We start from the raw sequence: 17,531 nt of genomic DNA, 5'->3' as shown, positions 1-17,531 counted from the left end.
CTATTATGTATGAGCTCCTTTCCTTAACTTTATTGTTGGAATGACTGAAAGTGCAAAAGCTATCACAATATTTTTAATCTCTCATAGATGCACTTTATATTCCTTTTTTCAATAAATAAGCATTCTTTATTTGGACTTACAAATAATAGTTTTAATGCTGCAGTTGACAATAAAGTAACTTTTATAAAACCAGATGTCTTAAATCATTAAATGTCAATGCATTGGCCAAAAACATGAAATAATATGACAACATACAGAACTATCAAATGGTCAAAGGGATTTTTAACTTAATTCAAATTGATTCTTGGCAGTTTTCAAACATTATTTTGGCATCTAAAAACTTCTTCCTGACGTCACTCTTCACATCTCAATTTATCACTTCAACTCCAAATCTATGCTGTGGCGCAGTGTATGTTGTTTGGCCTTCGTTTGGCAACAACTTTTCAATTTAAACAACTTCTCAATAACCAAGAGTCACAGAGACCAAATTTTGGGCCTGTAGCATGCTGAGTTGAATGGCTACCAAATTTGTTCAAATGTATGACCATGACCTACATTTAAGGTCACAGGGATCAAATAGTTTAAAATTTTTAACAATTTTTTTCTCAATACCCAAGTGGCCCAGGGATTTGATATTTTGCCAGTAGCATGCTTGAATGAAGGTCTACCAAGTCTGTTCAAATGAATGACCTTGGCTTACATTCAAGGTCACATGGATGTAATAGGCTAAAATCGTTAAGTTACTTTTTCTCAATAGCAAAGAGGCCCAGAGTGTTGATAATGGTTCTGTAGTATGCTGGAATGAAGGACTAGAAAAGTTAATGACATGAATAAACTGAGCCTACTCTGATGTTTTAATAAAGTGGTAATCAGATTTAAGTTTGAATCTCCAGACCCATTGGGCTTCAAGTTTTATGAAAATAATATAGTATTCTTCGCCTTGTTTCTATCACTTTCTTCCTTTCTTCCTTCATTTCTGTTAAATATCCTGTGTCATGATAAGTATGAGCATGGATATGCTAGTTTGTTTGCATGAGCGTGTGTAAATGAAATGATAAATTAATCAAATATTGTCAAAGGGTTAAGATGACCATAACAATATCTTGATGGGTGGATCAGCTTTAATCAAGTAGTTGACTGGTTTCGACACTTAGGCGTGTAGTCATCAGAACAAATTAAAATACAAACATTCATGTATAAGGTATATAATGTGGTGCCTTGCCTATAGTGACAATAAAAACAAGTTGTTATGAGTTACGTAATGCATAGTACGCAATAAAATTACGTCATGAATAACTGTGAGCTGGTAGCGGGAAAATTATATCAAGATGTTTTGTATGTGTTACATGTAGTCTATGCTAATTGTACTATAATACACGGAAAATAAATTCTGATCTCGTATGTATAAATACTAATAAAATTGTATAGCTTTATAGACCCCATAGATCATAATAGGTAAAATTAAACATTCTATTTGTATAAGTAGGTATATGTACAATATTAAATCAGTAGCATACGAAATGAGTTTTTGGTAATAACACTAAGATAGGCTTGTATGCGGTAGGTTCTTGGTGTGATGTATGTTAACCAGCCCATTTCGGGTAAGATAGAGGCAGGATGGATCACATTATAGGTTAATATTTGATTAAAAACATACAATACATGCAGTAAATAATATGGCTTGCCTCGTAAGTTCAGTTGATTGTGCGATGGTATCAGTTAGGACTAATCATGAAGGATAAGGTTCTTGCATGATAAAGTCAAAATCATAAACACGCTATCGTTATGCCTATTGGAGGTTCAAGAGGTTAAGTTCCCAGGAAATCCGTTTCCGATTTATTCATGATTAGATTGTCAATGTTGTTCCATATTTTGTTCCCATACCCGTTGGCTGGGTAACACAGAACTGTACCAAACTGTTTACACGACCGTTGGATCTCCCACCACTCGTTTAATAAAATATTGTTCATTAGGTATGTTTATCATTGTGTGTGTGTGTGTGTGTGTGTGTGTGTGTGTGTTTACAAAAGTAAGAAAATGTATGAGATCAACTTTAACCAAACTTAGTACATAATCAGATCATATATTTCACCTTTGGTTCCTTCTGCACAGACATCTGACATGACTTGAGAACCCCTCTGACATTTAGTTAAAATTTCCATTATATATTCCATTGTATATCATTAATTGATATCACCAAGTTCTTTTAATAGGAGTGAGGGGATTCATGTCTCAGACATTTTGTAGTTTTGGTATTTACCAGTAATTCTTTATTTTTGGGGTAAATCATCTCATATTTTGAAGAATTTTTTTCTTTCCCTTTAAAACTTTCATCAAAAGTTAGTTTACATTTAATCATTGCAAGAAGAAACTATTTTTGCAAACATAAATTCATCTTTTTTCAGAGAGGAAACTTTCAATCGGATCATCAGCCAATATGAAAATAGTGTCTAATCGTTTAAGCATGAAGACTAAACGCCCAACCTTGACTGCAGAACCTTTTACATCAGATGTATCCAACATCACTGTCCCGAATCCATCTTTATTGCATGCTAACCCAACAAACTCAAAAATGATCAGTTCACCGGCGACTTTTCAACCTTTGGACTCTGACCCTCCACCAAAAGAAAACAAGACCATGGTTACTCTTATCCCTCCACCAAAAGACAACAAAACCAAGGTTGCCTTTGTCCCTTCACCAGAAGACGAGACATCGGTTACTCTTGTCCCACCACCAGAAGGCGCCAGCACAGTGGTTACCCCATTACTTGGTCCCTCAGTTCAACAAGAACAACCAAAGGTGACTCTACCACCTGTGGGTGATTTGGAAGTAACTCAGCCCACACCAACTGTTGACACTACAACCCCTTCCCCTGCACCTCTTAAGAAGAAAGGCTTGGGAATAGGAAAACTTGCAAAATGTAAGATAATTTTTATTGTTGGCAATGAAGTTTGTGAAGGCATAAAAGCTGGTTCACTTTGTGTATACATCTAAATATTTAGTAAAGAACTTGAGATTCTGCCATTCCTCATTCTTTGACACTTATAAGATACTGCTATATTGTATGAAATGTCTTTTGGTGCCAGACTTTAATGTTCTGGAGTCAGATTGGAAAAGATTCAGTTCTACTGGTTGAACTTTTTGATTTAACTCTTAAATTCCTGTGGATTTATGTGGAATTTGATCACATTTGGTCTGGAGCAGTTTAACTGGAGGGTCTGTTTTCACATTAGGGGACAGAGGGAAATGCCAAATAGGGAAAGAATTAAGCTTTTATATTAGAATTATTGATTTAATAAATGTACACTGTAATAACATTGTCTGAGTGGACAGAAAGCTTTACTTGCAAACTAAAGCTTAAATGTTTGGATTTACAGTTTCTAATGTAACACATTTGGACCTACAATACACAATTGAAGTTTATAATGATTTATATATAGGCTTTTGCCTGTCATTCTATCCAACTGGCTCTACAATCTTAAAATTTGATGAAAGGAAAAAAATATAGGAAGTCTGATCTGAAGGTCTACTTTGATTTCAGTACGCAACGTGGCTAAACAAGTAGCACAGTTAAAGCTGGACCAGTCTCTGAGGCTTTATGTATTGTCACCTGTGTTAAAAAAGGTAAGTACGTTTTGTTTCTTATTCCTCACAAATCAATATTGTGAGGAACAGTGAATTGAGCTAAATGTTTATGTGAATCCCCATGTTTTTTTAGCTACAACTTGAAACCCTTTTTACTGTTGTTTAAAAAACTTTGTACATATATCAGCTATGATGCTCAAGTTGTACCTTTTGATGTTGGCAAGATTCCTTGTATGAAAATCTTATCTTTACACATTGTTTCTCCAGGTGACCATAATTAAAGTCACAGGAGTCAAAATTTCTTAAACTCTAGAATGATTTCTTCTGATTTGATAAGCCTAGAATCATGATATATGTACAGGTACTTGTAGGAGTATTTGGCTAGTAGCTCCCTGATATGAGGCCACACTTACTAATTTTCAATAAAAAAATTTACTTTAAACCCATAAACAGGGTCACAGGGGTCAGCTTTTCAAAAACACTAACAAAAACTTAATAATTATCTGAGGGGCTAAATACATCATTGATATTTTGTTCTTGTTGTATTTTTGAACAGAAATGGCCTTGATATATATTAGGTAAAAACTGCAAAGTTACAATATTTATACATGTAGTCAGTGCATTGCTTTGCTAAGCTACAGTTTGCTTAATGAAATATTTAATCCATTCATTGTCACAGTATACAGAATTATTCATCTGTTTGGTATCTTAGATATCTTTCTAAATGGTGTTAGTTATAGCTTCCCAGCAGAAATTAACAAAGCATAAGGTATACTCAGATGTACAATGCAGGCCCAGGGTGCCTCTTGTCTAATGACTGCTTGTATGAAGAATAACATGAAGCTACTGAACTTGTAGATTGATGATAACCAGCAACTAGAATATCTGTCTGAGATGAGGAAGGTGTCAATTGTCTTCATGAACTTGGTTCTGAACAAGGATTTGATGCAACCAATCTGCTACAACGGGTTTTTGACACTGTGTATCTACAGTCCAGTATCATGCATGGTAACAATATTTACTTCACAATAAAAATGCTTTATCTAATTTCTTTGATAAAAAAACTTATTTCTAATTTCTTAAAATTGTTATAGATGTATAGGAATGACAAAGGAAAGAAGTATATATACAATATATTTGATTTTTCTGAAAAATTTCTTTATATTGATAAGACTTTTTTTCAAAGAAATTAAGTCTGTTTTAAATTTGTCTGGATATTGCCATTGTTGGATACCAACGCACTACTTGCAAATGTACCAATCAATTGCCCATTAAAAACCAATTGATTTTATACCCATTAATAATGTACCATTTAATGGGCACAAAGTAATGGTCAAACTCCATTATTTTCAATTCAAATTATTTAATGGCCATTATAAAATAATTGCACTCAATATTTACTTTTAATGGCCATTATAAATAAAATGTACTTTTTAGGTCATCTGACCCGAAGGGTCAGGATGACCTATAGTCATCATGCTTCGTCCGTCGTCGTGCGCCGTGCGTCGTGCGCCGTCCGCCGTCCGCCGTGCGTAAACTTTTCACATTTCAAACTTCTTCTCAAATTCCACCAGTGGGATTGAGCTGAAACTTACCTGAAATCTTCCTGAGATGGTCCTGACCAAGTGTTGTTATTTTTCGGGTCAGTCTGAAATCCAAGATGGCCGCCATAGCCGCCATTTTGAAAACACATTTTAAACTTCTTCTCAAGTTCCACCAGTGCTGCTGGGCTGAAACTTGCCAGAAATGATCCTGAGATGATCCCGACCAAGTGTTGTTATTTTTTGGGTCGGTCTGAAATCCAAGATGGCGGCCATAGCCGCCATCTTGAAAAACACATTTTAAACTTCTTCTCAAGTTCCACCAGTGCTGTTGGGCTGAAACTTGCCAGAAATGATCCTGAGATGATCCCGACCAAGTGTTGTTATTTTTTGGGTCGGTACGAAATCCAAGATGGCCGCCATAGCCGCCATCTTGAAAAACACATTTTAAACTTCTTCTCAAGTTCCACCAGTGCTGTTGGGCTGAAACTTGCCTGAAATGATCCTGATATGATTGCGACCAAGTGTTGTTATTTTTTGGGTCGGTCCGAAATCCAAGATGGCCGCCATAGCCGCCATCTTGAAAAACACATTTTAAACTTCTTCTCAAGTTCCACTAGTGCTTTTGAGCTGAAACTTGCCAGAAATGATCCTGAGATGATCCCGACCAAGTGTTGTTATTTTTCGTGTCGTTCCGAATTCCAAGATGGCCGCCATAGCCGCCATCTTGAAAAACACAATTTAAACTTCTTCTCAAGTTCCACCAGTGCTATTGAGCTGAAACTTGCCTGAAATGATCCTGATATGATTGCGACCAAGTGTTGTTATTTTTTGGGTCGGTCCGAAATCCAAGATGGCCGCCATAGCCGCCATCTTGAAAAACACATTTTAAACTTCTTCTCAAGTTCCACTAGTGCTTTTGAGCTGAAACTTGCCAGAAATGATCCTGAGATGATCCCGACCAAGTGTTGTTATTTTTTGGGTCGGTCCGAAATCCAAGATGGCCGCCATAGCCGCCATCTTGAAAAACACATTTTAAACTTCTTCTCAAGTTCCACCAGTGCTGTTGGGCTGAAACTTGCCTGAAATGATCCTGAGATGATCCCGACCAAGTGTTGTTATTTTTCGGGTCGTTCCGAATTCCAAGATGGCCGCCATAGCCGCCATCTTGAAAAACACATTTTAAACTTCTTCTTAAGTTCCACCAGTGCTATTGAGCTGAAACTTGCCTGAAATGATCCTGATATGATTGCGACCAAGTGTTGTTATTTTAGGGTCGGTCCGAAATCCAAGATGGCCGCCATAGCCGCCATCTTGAAAAACACATTTTAAACTTCTTCTCAAGTTCCACTAGTGCTTTTGAGCTGAAACTTGCCAGAAATGATCCTGAGATGATCCCGACCAAGTGTTGTTATTTTTTGGGTCGGTCTGAAATCCAAGATGACCGCCATAGCCGCCATCTTGAAAAACACATTTTAAACTTCTTCTCAAGTTCCACCAGTGCTATTGAGCTGAAACTTGCCTGAAATGATCCTGATATGATTGCGACCAAGTGTTGTTATATTTTGGGTCGGTCCGAAATCCAAGATGGCCGCCATAGCCGCCATCTTGAAAAACACATTTTAAGCTTCTTCTCAAGTTCCAACAGTGCTATTGAGCTGAAACTTGCCTGAAATGATCCTGATATGATTGTGACCAAGTGTTGTTATTTTTCGGGTCGGTCTGAAATCCAAGATGGCCGCCATAGCCGCCATCTTGAAAAACACATTTTAAACTTCTTCTCAAGTTCCACCAGTGCTGTTGGGCTGAAACTTGCCTGAATTGTTCCTGAGATGATCCCGACCAAGTGTTGTTATTTTTTAGATTGGTCTGAAATCCAAGTTGCATGTAATGGCCATTAATAAAGTAGCCAATGACTGTTAATTGGCATTGTACAATTGATTGCACTACACTAGACTACGCTACACCAATCACTTCTTCAAATGAGTTGCTGAAGGCAATTTGACAATGGAGTTTTGATGATATTTAAGCTTTCCATATTTTTAACATGGTTTTGCTAGTTTTGATATCACTTTTTGAAATCAAAAATTATTTTGCTTGGATTATGATATATTGATTTACCTTAAGCATTGAAATTTGCCTAACAGAAGATTACTTAAAGGGTGCTACCTGAAATTGCAGTTATTTCATTTGACATGACATTGACCTCCACAACCTAGAAAATATTTCGAACAGTATTACTGAAACTTCAATGGAAGCATTTTACATAGGCTACTGCTGGTGAGCTTTCCAATTACAATGAATTGATTGAACTTTAAGGTCAAATTATTGTGGCTTCATAATGAGGTAAAATGTCAAGATAACTCGATCAGAGTTATATAGGAAGTTTTCTTGTAGACACTACTGCTACTTTTTATGAAAAAATTGCGCCATAGAAGATAATCGATCTCTGAATATTTAATGAACCCAGTTGATGATTAAACTCAAGGGACAATTGTGAAGGTCACTTAATTTGGACTATGTAAAAGATTTTCTTGTGTAGTTCCAACATCAAATGTCAAAGGTCAAGGACATGTTGGTCAATAGGTCACATAACAAAATAGTTCCAAAATCAAATGTCAAAGGTCACGGTCATGTTGAATCATAATCAATTTTGCTTGAATGTCAAAGGTCAAGGTCATGTTCACAGTTCAATCATCAACAAATTAGCTCCAACATCAAATAAATCAAAGGTCGAGGTCATATGCAATCATAAAGCAATCAACTCCTACATCAATTGTCAAAAGTCAATGTTATGATGAATCATATAACAAATTAGCTACAACGTCAACTTGTGCAAAGGGATGCATCTTTTTGTGGCACCTTGTTGAAAGGTAAAGCTGTTGTAAAGTAAACATCCTACCTACTCTGTAACTACTTTTCTAGATATTCTATTTTCTTCTATAAACTTGTTTTTAAGTACATGTATGTAATTAAAACATTCTACTTTGACATCTGTTTCAGGCTGTCTGAACAAAGTTTTCCTTTTTGATAAGGTAAGAAAATTACAAATTTTTGCATGATTTTCATTGCCAGCTACATATAGTATGTGATTGTTGTCAAAAGTTTGTGATATCTTTCTCTTGCCGCTCTTACCTATCATCTGTCTGAGATGCTTGTCGGGTCACTGTAATTAATTATATTCATGCATTGTCTTAACCTCAACTCCTTAGTCACTGAAGGTCGGTCAGTTAAAGTAGGTGTCAAATGGCTTGCACATCCACAATCAATTTTTAATGGGTGTTTAAAGTAAAAATTAATTTTTATTTAAATGATATTTATAAGTCAAAGAGACTAAATCTGTGACAGTAGCAGCTCTTTGATGATTCCTTAGTTAAGAGCTACATTTAGTACATTTAAGTATTTTTACAGAAAATATAAAGACATGAAACAAGCCTTTTATAGTAACAATTTACATGTATAAAAATTACCACAAGAGATTGTTTTACATATTAAAGGGCTGTACATTTTTGGTGATCTTTGGACTTCCTGGCTACAAACATGAGAAAGATTGTGCCCATGCTCTGATGTGTTCTTATAAAATGAGGAAAACCTTGGTCAAAATGGAGGGAATCAGGTAAACTGTATCTATATACTACATAATTAAAATTTAAGTATTCCCTACAATGGAAAACTGCTTCTTTAAAATATTTGAGGAGTACATGTTTATACTTTTATCAATACCTAACTCATTTTTTGTCAGATGTACACATTACTATATAAATGTCTTTGGGAGTGGCAAGGTGCTGTACTATTTTATTGTTACACAAGCCAGGTAGTGACATATTCACTGTAAATAATGAACTCATAAGCAGAGAGTCAGACCCCATGGTCCCTTATTCCTTGTCAATATCCTTGGTTATGTTACATTCATAGGAATGTTTCGATCGGTGTGACTACAGGAACAAGTTTCTGTGGAGTGATAGGACACACAAACAGACATGAATATTCAGGTAAGTTACCAAACAATTTATAAGTCATATTAAATTCATATACATGGTAAAACATTGGACGAAAATGTAAAAAATGTAGGGGGGGGGGGGGGGGGGAAGGTTTGCCAACAGAGGCAACACCATAATTTGTTGTTCCCTTTAATTGTGATCATGAAAGTGAATTTAACAGTTTATCAAAAAAAACCTTGAATGTATTTCACTTTATGTCAGTAATTGGGAGTAAGGTGAACATGGCAGCACGACTGATGACCCACTACCCAGACAAGGTGACATGTGATGACAACACATTCCAGTTCTCTCGACTACAAATTAACAGATTTCAGGTCCTCATCACTAAACGCATGAAAGGACTTCGTAACATTGGCCTGATCCGAGAGTACACAGAGACTGATGCAGATTCCTCTAAAAACCTTAACAGTGTTGTCAGGTTCCAGTATCCACTGCTAGGTAATGTATACTATAATCTCAAATGAGTCACCCCCCATAGTGCAAAATTTTGGCTTTGATGTTTAGGAGGTGCTTATTTTCAAAAAAATATGTTGGTAACTACTCTTGAAGATTCTGTGATATTTAAGAAAGGGCTAATTTGTTAACATTGACTTAAGTTAAGTTAAGTTAAGTTTATTTTCCGATACAGGATCCTCTTCATTGGTCTCAAAAACATGAAATTTAAATATTTGACTTATTTGTTTACAGGGTCTTATAGGTTTATAAGGACCTATTGGTTTACATTGACTTATTGGTTAGCATGGGTTTATTGGTTTACAGGGCTTTGTGGTTTTTACAAGGGCTTATTGGTTTGCAGGGATTTATTGGTTTACATGGGCTTATTTGTTAACATGAGCTTATTGGTTAACAGGGGCTTATTTGTTAACATGAGCTTATTGGTTAACGGGCTTATTTGTTAACATGAGCTTATTGGTTAACATGAGCTTATTGGTTAACAGGGGCTTATTTGCAGATTTTTATTCATGAAATAAGAACAATAGCTGGTACATCTTGTAGATCATAAACTTTATGATTTGGACAGTTTTGTTTATGAAATAAGACCAATTTGAACAGAATGGTCATAACGTAGGATTATACAGGATAATACAAGCTCTATTGAAGAGGTGGAGAATTTAAACAGGTGATATTACCTGTATGTAAAATGTTCATTGTAATTGAAGAATACTATTATTATTTCATTGATAACAACTGCTTAAACAGAGTCTTGGATCTAGCTGCATCTAAGCATATTTAAAAAATTAAGATTTTGTATAAACCTAAGAAAACAACAATATAATTAATATGTATCCGAAGAAATATAACAATGAAGTTTATGTATGAGGTAGAGGTCTAGAGCCCCCGACATGTATTATTTTATGTATAATGATACTCTGTATGCATGCTTTGCTTGTACAGGGCGAGTCTACGAGAACAACATCTTCTATAAGGAGCTGTGTTACCTGACAGAGCTGGAGAACAATGAATGCTCTAAGTGTCAACACTTTGTCTTTGTGGGAGCTGCTGGGATAGGCAAGACACGTCTCCTAGATCATCTCATCGTCAAGGCAGAGAAAACTGGCACTAGGTCTGCTGATAGTTAGTACAACAAAGCTAAGACAAATTTATGTCATATCGGTGGAATACTCATCTAGATTTGGCCATGATGAAAGTTTTTGAGATGCCAATGAATGAATATGTTGATTTCAAATCTCTTTCAATTTGACTGGATTGTAGGACTTGTTCTGCTTTACTTTCTAGAGTCATATCCTGTGCACTGAAGCTTGATAATCTGTTTGATGCCAACTTCCTTGCTCAGTATGTCATCCTATCACTACTAAATAGTGCTGGGTTCTCCTACCAGGTCAACAAAGAGCCTTTGTTGATGGAGAGGCTCAAGAGACAGGGGTACATACCTTCTCTACACAAACTCAATGATGTCCTGTCCATTAATGTAAGTACCTTGATTTGAAGCTTTTCCTCTCTGCTAATATGAGCATGAAAACACTTGAGCATTCTTTATTAGGGAGGGGGAGAAATTTGCATGATAAGTATACTCCCTGTTACGAAGATGGGGGGGGGGGGGGGGGGGGGGGGTTATATTGGAATCAGCTTGTTTGTCTGTTAAAACAATTTTGTTGAGACGTGAAGGACAACTCTTCCTAAGCTTGTAAGCCAATATCAGTTAAACAGGAGAGGAATTTTAGGTGCACGTGCAAGTAGTGTTTTATAATAATTTTTGTTGCCATGGTATCCAGGTCACTATACACAGGTTTTGTGTAATGGCCCGTAGTTCATCTGTCCTTAAATCAATTTTATTCAAACTTTGTCATATAGAGTATAACTTATCAGGGTTTGGTGTAAAAGCCTTTTGCTCATGCACTTTTGTTCAAATTTGGTCAAATGGTGTAAGGTGAGTATAGGAGAAACAGTTGATTTTAATTATATACACCCTGTTATATACACCCTGTTCGTCGTCTGTTCAATTTTGATGAACATTTCTATTGTACAATGTAATAGTCTCAAAAGCAACCTATTTGATTTCAATGAGTTCATGCATGTGGTCTGAACTATCATTTACTGATGTTATGTGCTATACACCTAACGGCAATCTATGAACCTGCTTCTCCACCCCACCATTGTCCTATACAAATGTATACAAATGTATTGTAAATGCTGGTCCACATCTCCAAGTAGCAGGGTGTATTTGTTAGCCATTGGCTTAAAGTTTTTTTTTGTTTTTTTTTTTTTTTTCATTGTCCTGTGATGGCATTAACAAAATTTAATAAATCAACATTAATAAATGGTACTTGTATATTAAACTTTTTCACAATGTTCATATATTTTGTCAAGCATACTGTTTTACACATGTCACAGAGTCAATTTTCACATGACAATGCCTACACTATTTTTTTTAACAGTTTCAGAGATCAGATTCTACTGAGGGAATCCAAGCTGAAGAAGAGGATTTACTTTGCTGTTTAGCTTCTGTGGTAAATTATTAATGATTTAACCTTTTTGAAACATTTTGCTGGAGTTAAAACTTTGTGCTGTTGGATTTCATTGTTACTTACATGTACAACATGGGGAAAGTTTTTGTACATTATATGTAGAGGTACATAAAGGGATGTAGATTTAAATGTTGAAAAATGTTATCACTTTTGCTCAAGAAGTAAATGCGGTATGATTTCAATTAGGTACCAGTATGTGATATTGTGAAGAAAATATTTGACAAGTGGTCCTATAATAAATAGGACACCACATTGCCAAGCCATTTTTGAACTAGATAATATGCAAGCCCTCTCCCATTGAGTCTACATATCTACAATAATGTGCTGGTATTAGATTGGCCAACAATCAAGTATGTTTGGAATATTCTTTGGCAACATCAAAGTTTGTGTATGTCTAATTTAGCCATAAGACTAGCAGGAGTTGATCCAAGCTTTGATCCATAAATGAGACATCATCCCTACCTGTGTTTGTTGTTGGTTTACAAGTTCAATGCAATAGTTACAAACAGTGATCAATTGTGATATCATGCTCAAATGCAATGTCAGAAATTGCCTCTGAACTTCCTTTAACTTTGAAACATAGATGTTTTATAGCAGTCAATTAGTATAATTAACATAAATGTTTTATAGCAGTCAATTAGTATATTCATGTATAAAAAATATCAACAACAGAAATCATACATTAATCTCAGCATAAAACAGTTATCTTCATTGTGTACTGAGTAGACCAGTAGTTTAGGATAAAGGTCTGAAAGTATACAGAGCCTGATCCTTATTTGTGTTCCATTAGTGTATAGAGAAGCTGGGTGGGGTTGTGATCACCCTGGACGATGCCCATCACATTGACCCCAAATCCTGGAGATTTCTTCTGCGGCTAATCAATCTTCCAGACATCATTGTGGTCAGTACAGTCAGACCATTGGCTGTAGAGGCACCACCCTGCCAAGCTGCGTCGGATTTCTTTGACCACAAAATGGTAGTACTGCGGGACATTGCTGGACTTGAAAGTAAACACATGACAGCTTTAGCATGTCAGCTAATGGAGGTCAACAGGATACCCAAGGAGCTGGAACGGTTGGTGGAAATATTTGGAAAAGAAAATTATAACTATCTCGGCAAACCACTGTTCATGATGCATCATCAATTTTCTTCAGTCATGGGTTAATTTTGCTCTCAGAATCTGTTACATATTTTATATACACATTGTATATAATAGGCAGATGGACAATGTATGAACCTATAAAGTTACTTATCCTTGAAGTGCTTTATCTTGTAGCCCTCAACATATTGTATGGAAATGATTACTATTGTATAAGTTTAAAACACCATCATGTTCATACCTGGGTAAATGTAAAGCATCATCATGTACACACATACCTTCACATTAATTGTTTACCCAAAATGAATAGGAGACGAACCTTCCAGAACACATTATATTGCCATGTACTTTTTGAAGGGTCTCCTTGTAATCTAGATTTTGTTAATATTTTTGAAATTATTTTATTGTCTTTAAGTTAAATGATAAGATTTTGTTCACATGAGGCTGTGTTTTATTGTTTTAGGATGTTGAGAGAGATGACGCATGGTGTTCCGTCTTGGTGTGAGCAGTTACTAGTGGACATGGTGGAAAAGAAACAGTTGACCATTCTGCAGGACAGTGGTCATTTTAAACACCAAGAGTCAATGGTGGCACCCCCTAGTCAATACATCCGGCGTCTTGATACAGATGATGATTTAAGTAATTTGGATGTGAGGCAGTGCAACAAAATTTTCTGTAATACATCCTCTGTAAGTTCCTTTTCCTGTTTGACATATTTTTGAAATTATTGTTTGTTAATAAACCAGTCAACAAAAAGGCCCAAACCTCCAACTAACTGCAACAAATTATTTGCCATTTTACAGTTATACAAAAGGTAGAAAACCCAAACATTTTAGAAAATCTGTTATGTCTTAAAGGTGGAACGTCCTATGCTTTATCTCTAACGAAGAAATAATGGGGCTTACATTGAAGCCTTTTTTTCTCACTTGAAGTTGGAAGTTGCTTCCCCATTTACCAGAGCAAGGAACAAATATATGAAAAATCATGGACCCTAATATTGTAGGACAGATGACACTCAATAATTATGCTGTTAGCTTATCTATCTATAGTAATTAAAGGTACACACTGCTACATGGCCATTATAAATATGTTGAAGTTCAAGTTCAAATTCTTTATTAACTTTCAACTCATCATAAGCATTATGTTTGATCCTGCCAACCAAATAGATATTGAACACAGCCAATGAGATAGTGTAAGCAACTCATTTAAAAAGTAGTTCTCTTATTGCTCTCTAGTGCTGAGTAGTTATTTCCCTCTAGTGCTGAATAGTTCTTTTATTTATTGCTCTCTAGTGCTGACTAGTTCTTTTATTGCCCTCTTGAGCTGAGTAGTTATTTTATTGCTCTCTAGTGCTGAGTAGTTCTTTTATTGCTCTCTAATGCTGAGTAGTTCTCTTATTGCCCTCTAGTGCTGACTAGTTCTTTTATTGCCCTCTTGAGCTGAGTAGTTCTTTTATTGCTCTCTAGTGCTGAATAGTTCTCTTATTGCCCTCTAGTGGTGAATAGTTCTTTTATTGCTCTTTTAGCTGCTTCTCCTGTTTCTATTTTCTTCCTGGCTCTGTCCGACTGCTGGGTTTAGTATACATTTTGTACTTACATTTAGCTGCTTTGTCTTATTTGAGGACAGTTAAGGAAGACTGAGCTCAAGCATGACATGTGATATTTTCTAAATTCATTTAGCACTGAAGACAATGAAATTTGATTTCCTTTAATATATTAAATCTTTAACTCTCTCCACGTCCTGGTTGTGATATAAATGGAAAGTTTGGTTTCTTTTGATATCAAAGAAAGATAAAACAAAATGTCATGGTTATCCTGTAGATAAGGGAAAATAGCAATGGTAACTTTAAAAGTCAATAATAGTTATTCAACAATTTTACAGATCAGCTCACTGAAAAACGAGTCTGGCCACAATATGCTAGCAGATTTAGGGTTTCTCCATGGAAAGGCTGCCTCTAATCCTGATGAGGAAGAGACCAAAACCTCCAAGAATGAGAGAATTGCTGTATTTTCTCCTGGCATTAATCCCAATGAGATTAAGGTGCCAGATTCTATGAAAGGTATGTGGAGTCCTGGAGATCTCATTTATCTGATAAGTAACATTTTCCTTAGAAGGATTTGATTTAGTCTCTAAAAAGTGTTCATTCTAATATGCAACCATGTTTGTGATACTGGTTATAGGCTGAGGTGATTATCCATTGGTATTAATGATGATAGGACAAAGTCATTGTACTGGCTGGTGAATGTTTTCTATGTTATGTAACTTTGCATTCACATTATAAGCAGGCTATACATATTTTATGACAATTATTTTGATGGATCTTGAAATAAATATATTAAACGTGTTAACAGTTGGAAATCTTTAAAATAATCATGAGACCATTACTTATGCTACACTTTGCAATGACAGCTCTGTGACAGCCCAATGACAGACTTTTCACCTGTCTTATCAGATAAATATATGCATATTTGCCTTTTCTGTCCTACATGAATAAGCTATATTCTATACATGACCCTTATACTCAAACTTTGTAGGTTTCACACCCAAATGATTAGTAATGCAATGAAATTCCTTTTAAAGTTCAAATGTCAAATGGCATTTTTAGCCCACCATCATCAGATGGTGGGCTATTCAAATCGCCCTGCGTCTGTGGTCCGTCCGTCCGTTCCTCCCTCCGTCCCTCCGGCCGTAAACAATTCTTGTTATCTCTATTTCTGAGAAAGTGCTGAAGGGATATTTCTCAAATTTTATATGTAGGTTCCCCTTGGTACCTAGTTGTGCATATTGCATTTTGGGACCAATCGGAAAACAACATGGCCGACAGGCAGCCATCTTGGATTTTGACAATTTAATATTGTTATCGCTATTTCTGAGAAAGTACTGAAGGGATCTTTCTCAAATTTCATATGTAGGTTCTCCTTGGTGACTAGTTATGCATGTTGCATTTTCAGACCGATTTGAAAACAACATGGCCGACAGGCAGCCATCTTGGATTTCGACAATTGAAGTTTGTTATCGCTATTTCTGAGAAAGTACTGAAGGGATATTTCTCAAATTTTATATGTAGGTTCCCCTTGGTACCTAGTTGTGCATATTGCATTTTGGGACCAATCGGAAAACAACATGGCCGACAGGCAGCCATCTTGGATTTTGGCAATTGAAGTTTGTTATCAATATTTCTCAGAAAGAACTGAAGGGATCGTTCTGAAATTTAATATATAGGTTGCCCTTGGTCCCTAGTTGTGCATATCTCATTTTGGGACCAGTCGGATAACAACATGGCTGACAGGCAGCCATCTTGGATTTTGACAATTGAAGTTTGTTATCGCTATTTCTCAGAAATAACTGAAGGGATCTTTCTCAAATTTGATATGTCTGTTGCTCTTTGTCCCTAGTTGTGCATATTTCATTTTGGGACTAGTCGGATAACAACATGGCCAACAGACAGTCATCTTGGATTTTGACAACTGAAGTTTGTTATTGCTATTTTACAGAAGGTACTGAAGGGATCTTTCTCAAATTTCATATGTAGGTTCCCCTTGGTCCGTCGTGATGCATTTTTGGACCAATCTGAAAACATTGTCGATAGACAGCCATTATCGCTAAATCTTCAATTTCATATATAAGTTTCCCTTGTTTAAAAAGCACTGGAGGGATGTTTCTCAATTTACACAGATTAGTAAGAGGAAGGCAAGGGTCAGGATGACCTATAGTCATCATGCTTCGTCCGTCGTCGTGCGCTGTCCGCCGTGCGTAAACTTTTCACATTTCAAACTTCTTCTCAAGTCCCACCAGTGGGATTGAGCTAAAACTTGCCTGAAATGATCCTGAGATGGCCCTGACCAAGTGTTGTTATTTTTCGGGTTGGTCCGAAATCCAAGATGTCCGCCATCTTGAAAAACACATTTTAAACTTCTTCTCAAGTTCCACCAGTGCTATTGAGCTGAAACTTGCCTGAAATGATCCTGATATGATGCCGACCAAGTGTTGTTATTTTTTGGGTTGGTCTGAAATCCAAGATGGCTGCCATTGCAGCCATCTTGAAAATCACATCTTAAACTTCTTCTCCAGTTCCATTGGTGCCATTGAGCTGGAAATGGGTGAGGATGTCAAGGAAGGCGAGCCAACATAGTGTTGTTATTTTGTCAGCCTCGTAAAAACTTTGAAATGGCAGCAATGGTGGCCATTTTGTAACATGATTGCGCAATCATGGTTTTCCTGAACAACACCTATTTCTTCTCAAATTCCATCAGTGGGATTCAGCCCTAACTTACCAGAAATTATCCTGAGATGGCCCTTAATTACCAAGTGTTGTTA

General features: G+C 36.2%; 1 protein-coding gene across 1 annotated transcript in view; it reads left to right on the top strand.

The window, feature by feature from the left end:
• The window catches only part of LOC117323174 (adenylate cyclase type 10-like), a 50,595-nt gene that overhangs the window by 10,243 nt on the left and 22,821 nt on the right, over positions 1-17,531 (top strand). The window contains 14 exon segments of the mRNA XM_033878224.1: positions 2,406-2,921; positions 3,543-3,625; positions 4,445-4,526; positions 4,529-4,594; positions 8,131-8,162; positions 8,625-8,743; positions 9,043-9,119; positions 9,330-9,566; positions 10,524-10,692; positions 10,866-11,058; positions 12,026-12,097; positions 12,906-13,189; positions 13,678-13,903; positions 15,096-15,273. Coding sequence (XP_033734115.1) covers positions 2,406-2,921; positions 3,543-3,625; positions 4,445-4,526; positions 4,529-4,594; positions 8,131-8,162; positions 8,625-8,743; positions 9,043-9,119; positions 9,330-9,566; positions 10,524-10,692; positions 10,866-11,058; positions 12,026-12,097; positions 12,906-13,189; positions 13,678-13,903; positions 15,096-15,273 — 2,334 coding nt within the window.

The sequence above is a fragment of the Pecten maximus genome, chromosome 3 (genome assembly GCF_902652985.1).
Source record: "Pecten maximus chromosome 3, xPecMax1.1, whole genome shotgun sequence".
NCBI lineage: Eukaryota > Metazoa > Mollusca > Bivalvia > Pectinida > Pectinidae > Pecten > Pecten maximus.
This window is presented reverse-complemented; position numbering and strand designations above follow the sequence as displayed.